The 6,183-nt window shown below is 36.9% G+C and overlaps 1 protein-coding gene, 1 long non-coding RNA gene and 1 pseudogene across 3 annotated transcripts; 2 read left to right on the top strand and 1 right to left on the bottom strand.

Annotated features, from left to right (window-relative positions):
* Positions 1-283: 283 nt before the first annotated feature.
* Positions 284-1,326, top strand: LOC147918961 (uncharacterized). Its single transcript, XM_087503798.1, has 2 exons — positions 284-865; positions 1,159-1,326. The coding sequence occupies exons 1-2, from the start codon at positions 284-286 to the stop codon at positions 1,324-1,326; spliced, it is 750 nt and encodes a 249-aa protein (XP_087359924.1).
* Positions 1,327-2,555: 1,229 nt separating this feature from the next.
* Positions 2,556-4,023, top strand: LOC147918960 (uncharacterized). Its single transcript, XR_015592367.1, has 3 exons — positions 2,556-3,088; positions 3,185-3,339; positions 3,440-4,023. It is a non-coding gene; the product is annotated as an uncharacterized LOC147918960 (long non-coding RNA).
* Positions 4,024-5,437: 1,414 nt separating this feature from the next.
* Positions 5,438-6,115, bottom strand: LOC147918959 (uncharacterized; annotated as a pseudogene). The gene is made up of 2 exons (XR_015592088.1): positions 5,655-6,115; positions 5,438-5,570 (listed from the first exon to the last, which is right to left on the bottom strand). The product of XR_015592088.1 is annotated as an uncharacterized LOC147918959 (transcript).
* Between the last annotated feature and the right edge of the window lie 68 nt (positions 6,116-6,183).

The following is a 6,183-nucleotide window of genomic DNA, read 5'->3' as shown; positions in this document are numbered from 1 at the left end:
TGCCATGTATAGCTTGGAAGAAAATTGCAATACCATTGAAAACGTGAGGTCTGGGACTTAGAGATATCAAGCTTTTCAATCAAGCTCTATTAGTAAAACTGAGCTGGAGACTACTTACCAAACCGAATAGTCTTGTGGCTAGAGTCCTTCCTGGAAAATATTGTTCGTCCACCACTCCAATGGATTGCCCGACTCCAAGTTCAACCTCACATGACTGGAAAAGTATCTGCTTGGGTCGATATCTTCTCAACCGTGGTTGTCCCTTTCCTCCCCAGTATCCCCGATGGGACCTCCAACTGAATCCACCCAAAACCTCACAGTTGCAGACCTAGTCCACCCACACTCTAATTGCTGGAACACTGAGCGCATTAAACAAATCCTTCCTATGTATGAACATGATATTTTAAAGTTGAAACCAAGTGGTAAAGGAGCACTAGATACCTGGGCATGGCTTCCATCAAGAGATGGGGTATATTTGACAAAGTCTGGTTATTATAAAGCAATGAAATTAGATTCAGTCCAAACTGAGACCGAGGCACTATCTCATAGTGATCTCGCACCTTTCAACTGGCAAGGTAACATCTGGAACCTGAAGACCTCTCCAGAAACAATGCTACTGCTCTGGAAAGCTGCTCATAATGCCCTTCCGGTAGGGTTGAACCTCCATCTCCGAAACATCACCGACTCAGCCAAATGTCCCCACTGCGAAGCGGAGGAGTCTGTACTACACCTTTTCTTCCACTGCCCCTTTGCAAAACTCCTCTGGTCCCTAGTACCTGTAATCGGAGCATTCCAACCGGAAAGCATCAGTAATATGCTAATAGGAATCGAAAAAGAAATAAACTCTTATGCTTACCCCATACAGGTATAGGCGCATGCCCCTTGACTCCCTGGATTTTCTGGTCGATCTGGACCTCTCGAAACAAACTCATATTCAACAAAACACGACACACAACAGAGGAAACCCTACTCATAGCAATGACAAGAGCTAAAGAGTGACAGAATTCCCAATCCTTTAGCCCCAAACCGGCCCAAACCCCCAGATCTGCCCTGCGACCTCAGGAACCCGCTGAGACCTTTCGCTGTTCCACTGACGATTCGTGGTCAGATACTGGATCGGCAGGATTTCGATGGATTATCAAAGACTCTCACGCACAGGTCAAGATCCGAGGTTCAGCCTCCGATAACCATGTCAACTCACCCCTGATGGCCGAAACGTTGGCAACTCTAGCTGCGGTTAGAGTTGCAATCGAATCGAACATCTTCAACATATCTTTCGCTTCTGACTCGCAACAGCTAGTCCAAACTCTCAATGGGAAGATCTAAATCAAGGAATTTCATGGGACTCTCCACGATGTCCTCTTCTTATCGTCGACTTTCAATTTCTATAGCTTTAGTTTCATCTCCCGTAATCAGAACCATCAAGCCGATGTACTGGCACAAAAGGCTTTACGCCTTCTATGTAACTCAGGTTAATTTTTAGCAAGAAGTAATATTTTAACCCAAAAAAAAAAGAAGGAAAAATGCATTGAAGAATAGTTACATAGTTTTGCTTAGTTTGGTATGGTCGGGGTTGCAACTTCCATTTTGGAAAGTCTAGAATGGTTGGCTAATTCACGGAAGAGCCTTTGCAATCCTTAGGCTAGATTGTGTTAATCACTGTCATGAACTTTTTAAAGTTAACATTATTAATTTTTGTTTTGGTTCAAGGTTATATATTGTGCTTTGGTGCTTTGGCTTTGTCGCCAGAGGAAAACACATAACATATGGATCGAAGAAGAACATGGTATGTTAATAACATCCGTATTGTTAATATACTTCAAATGTAAAAACAACTTTTCGTTAGAAAATGATTGTTACAGTTAATGACCAGAAAGTAACTTAAGTTAATGACCGGATAATACCTTATGTTTGGGAGGTTTAGTTTTACTAGTGAATTCAATTAAATTTCTTTTAAAATAATGTTTAAATACATAAATTAAAAACGGATGTACAGTATTTATGTCTTTAACTTTGAAAATTTCCATAACTATTTATTTAATATAAGGGGCTGAATATCTCAACAAGAAATATGCATCATAACCAATCATTGATTAATATAAAACCTATGGCTTATTTTCTAAAGTATCCTACTTTCGTTGTCTTAAGACTTAAAAGCACATCAATTTTGGTGTGTTTAGTTACGATGGTGTGGATCTGTATATTTCTTCATATAGCTGCATTTCGTGGTACTGTGGATCAACATAACGTAATTTTAATGGAAATACGATAAATAATATGCTGTATGTTTTGTTAAATACTGAAAATGTACTAGTATTTTATACCGTAGCGATCCAAAAGTTTTTTTACTTTTTTCTTGAGAAAACTAACGATTCTACCACAATCTATACTAAAACTTAAGACAACTACCACATTTATAATTCATTTTCCCGGCTACCACAAAGATAATTGAAAAAGACCAATATATCCTTCCCATTACATAAAGATCATAATTTTTAATAAATTTTTTAATAGTTTATCATCTCCATATTCGTGTATGTGTTGTGTATGTGTCTATTCATTTTTCTTCTTCTACCTAAACTTCAATCAAACCAGTGAATCTAAAGCAATTCTCCGCCACACCAAACATCCCAACTAAAAATCTGGATAAAAAAGAGATCTGTTGCAACCAAAGAAAGAGATCGTGAGATGGAAGAACACCTAGGAAAGAAAGTCAATTAGAGAGGTTCTCTCCGGCGCCAAAAGACAAGCTGGACAAAATAAGCGGATTCTGAACTGTAACACCCGTGTCCCAAAGAAAAGTGGATGAACCGATCAATTTATGTGAAATCATGAAATTGCACAGTTTGGTTTAAGTTCACCCGGTTTAGAGCCAGTTTTGGGAAACCCTAAGTGATGTATTTATAATTATATGGACGCCTTTTCTCTCTATTTGGTCGTGGCTGTTATTCAATACTTGTGTTGAGAGGAAGAAAGAGATAGAGAGAGAGGAGAGAGCCTATTGTGTGTGAAGGAGATTAAAGGAAAAGGAGCAGAATCGTTAGGGTTTAGGAAGAAACAATTTCGATATATCAAATCGTTGTCAAAGGTAAAGAAATTTGGTATATTTATTCTCAAGCCTTTCATAGTCATTCTCCTTTTTACAGAAGTGGATTTGGATTTAAACTCGATGAGTTATTGGCAGTTTCGTGAGACACGATTTCTCAGACGCGAGTTGGAACCATCGGGGATTGTAACTGAGATCGTGGTCTCGTCTGGTTCCTGATCGGCGCGAGATTTTGTGGGAAGCTTCGTGACGTCTCGGAATAGCTTTTAACCGGAGGGATTTGATAGTTAACGGTTGGTTTTTATTTTAGGGTTTCGTCTTTAAGATTGTTCTTTTCTGATGTTTCTGTCCAGTTTGCTTCAAGGTTGTTTTTGGTTGTGTCACTTGTTGTAGGACATTTCTGGACTGTTTCAGATGCAAGGAGAATTTCTCCTGGTTGTATTTGTTGTTAGAATCAGCTTGATAAGGTGAGTGCGTGACCATGAGCTTATCTGAGCGATTGGGTTATATGACTTGTTTTATGTGATAATATGTAGGTGTGGTGAATGTGTTATTGGGTGACTTGTGCAATGACTGGTTTGTTATGTTTTATTTGTGGTTGTACTCTCAATTTGCTTGTGTGTATAGCTTGTAGATGGGAGGATCGCCTCACTGGGTATTTCTGGTAATACTCACGCATCTCAATTGTTGTTTGTGGTGCAGGTAATGAATGTGTAGCGTGGAATCATGGCAATGAGGAGGAGGATGATCTAGAGTCTCGGTTTTGTGATGTTGGTTTTTAGTGTTTGTGTTGATGGAACCTTGGATAGAGTTATGTTAGGTTGTTGGATTGAATGGTTAGGAATGTTACTGCATTGATGATATGTTGGTTCTGTATTGTTGGTATGTTTCCGCTGTGCATGTTGGTTGTTGTTGGTTTATTGTTGAATTGTGGTTTGGTTGGTTTAATTAAGTAGTATGGAATGCTTAATTATATATTGTATTTATCTTTAAAAAAAACGGGTCGGGTCGTTTCATGAACTAAGGTTAGCCGGAAGAAAAATTAGCCAGAAAAAAAAAGATTCAGGTTACTTGTTTTTTTTTTCTTTAATTCACTTTACTTGTCTTTGTGAACCACTTTTTATAATTATTCACCAAATGAACAAGTCGTCCATCATCTGTAGGCTGATTTGAGGACAATTTTACCTAGTAGACAAGTTCAAAACTCTGATAACTTGTCTATTTGGAACATTTATTTATTATTAATTTTATGGACAAGTTTATAATTGAATAATTTTTCTAAGAACAATACCGGTTAATGGGCAAGTTTCATTTACAACTTGTCTACTAGTCAATATATTTGACAAATGGACTAGTTCAAGCTAATAGACAAGTTTATATTTCTCAACTTGTCCATACAACTTACCTTGTCCATCAAACCAATTTTGTCTACTGCGTTATGCTGCTTGCATATCTTTAAACCAAAAAACATATTTAACTTACAAACTCTACGTGTTCCAGCTTTTTAATATAAATTACAAACATTATTTTATGCTGACCCACAACCATTAATGCACTAACTTTTGTGTCATAAAAGGACACTATGATCTCAGATCTCATGACTTTTATCTGAAGGATATATTAATCATTTTATTCCAACTTGAAAGCTCAAATGTGGTAGTTGTCGAAAGAAAAAGAAAATGTGGTATTTGGGAAAAAGTTTTAAGTGAATGTGGTAGAATCAATAAAAATCTCTTTTTCTTTTTCTTTTAATTTTAACTAACTGTAAAATTTAGTATAAATGGCGAAACAAATATGTACACTAAGGGGAGAGTATTCAACTTGACATTTTAAGTGATTTGTGTAAAAGTTAGAAATCCAATGTTATTCAATTATAGATTTTAAAAAGTCTCCTGAAATCCACTGTTATTGAATTGATGATTTAAAATTCTACTTTAAAATCCACTGTTATTCAAAACAGTTTGTGGGTTTGGATTTTAATAAATTTTAGGGATTCTAGAAGATTTGAGAGGATTTGTTTAGTTAAAAATACAGAAATCCAAATCTCATAGTTTTAGGTGGGATTTGAAAGAATTTTACCATAAATCATATCAACTTCTCTAAAATCTATCAAAATTCCAAATTTCATAAATTTCATAAAATCCTCCAAAATCATTGTTTCAATACACCCCCTAAGAAATACACGGTCCGGCACCAAACACTAACCCTAAAGTAGTTCAATAAACCAATATCAAAAGTTAACCACATAAGTGCTTGTCGCTAGTGGCTCGTTGGTAGAATTCAAGCATGGGTCAGTGCTTGTGACTACGAGCTCGAGTGATCGAGCACATATACCAAACCAAAACAAAGTTAACCACATAATTATTGGGAATGGTGACATACACTGCAGTTCCTCCAATCCCACATATAGTGCGGCTCTCATTCATGGCCATAGTTTGAGACTTTGAATCTTCGACTATGTCGCTTGCTTGTAATTTTGTAAATTGTTTTGACAACAAATTAAACAAATGCTTTAATAATACTCCTACAAGATATTTAAAATTTAAATCCATTAAAATATGCAAATCTAAGAAACAATCCTAAAATTAGCATTCTCATAAATACTAACCAAATTTTATGAAATCAAAACAAATCCGGCTAAAACGGATAATAAACCCAACCAGCCACACTCTGGCCTTCCAATAACATACCGGCTACCGCTTGATGGATTAGCATGGTGGTGCGACGAAGCCACAAAAAACGGGTACCCGCCGTGAGATTGCCTTAGATTTGCATGATCTCCTTCTCCTCCTCTTCCTTTGACACCACCACTGCGTCCTCCTCCCCCTTACCGCCACCGCCTTTTCGAATAAAAATTGCTAGTTTCGGTGTCTTTCTTCCATAGCCAATAATACTTTCTGGTTTGGATATGGTGGAAACATGGCCTATATCGACGGAGGCTAGACGTAAATATCGTGAGTTTACAAAGGAAACAAAGTTGTTATGCAAATAGAGAAACAAGAAAAAATAGAAAAGCAACGACATTCTTGTCAAACCCATGTTTGTTTCTATGTCTTCTGAGCCTCTCCTTTAGACGTCTCCTATATATATAAACGGTAACGCAATTTACATGTCCAAACTTAAGCAACAAACAAATA

Source organism: Camelina sativa, chromosome 20, assembly GCF_030686135.1.
Source record: "Camelina sativa cultivar CO46 ecotype springtype chromosome 20, ASM3068613v1".
NCBI classification, from domain to species: Eukaryota; Viridiplantae; Streptophyta; class Magnoliopsida; order Brassicales; family Brassicaceae; genus Camelina; species Camelina sativa.
Note: the sequence above shows the minus strand (reverse complement) of the source record. Positions and strands in the feature narration are given on the sequence as shown.

What these genes read in the sequence shown, in the direction of transcription:
- LOC147918961 (XM_087503798.1), top strand. Translation starts at nt 284, where the DNA reads ATGGGACCTCCAACTGAATCCACCCAAAACCTCACAGTTGCAGACCTA. An exon ending in CTTATGCTTACCCCATACAG is followed by an intron (nt 866 to 1,158) that starts GTATAGGCGCAT and finishes TCTCACGCACAG; the next exon opens with GTCAAGATCCGAGGTTCAGC.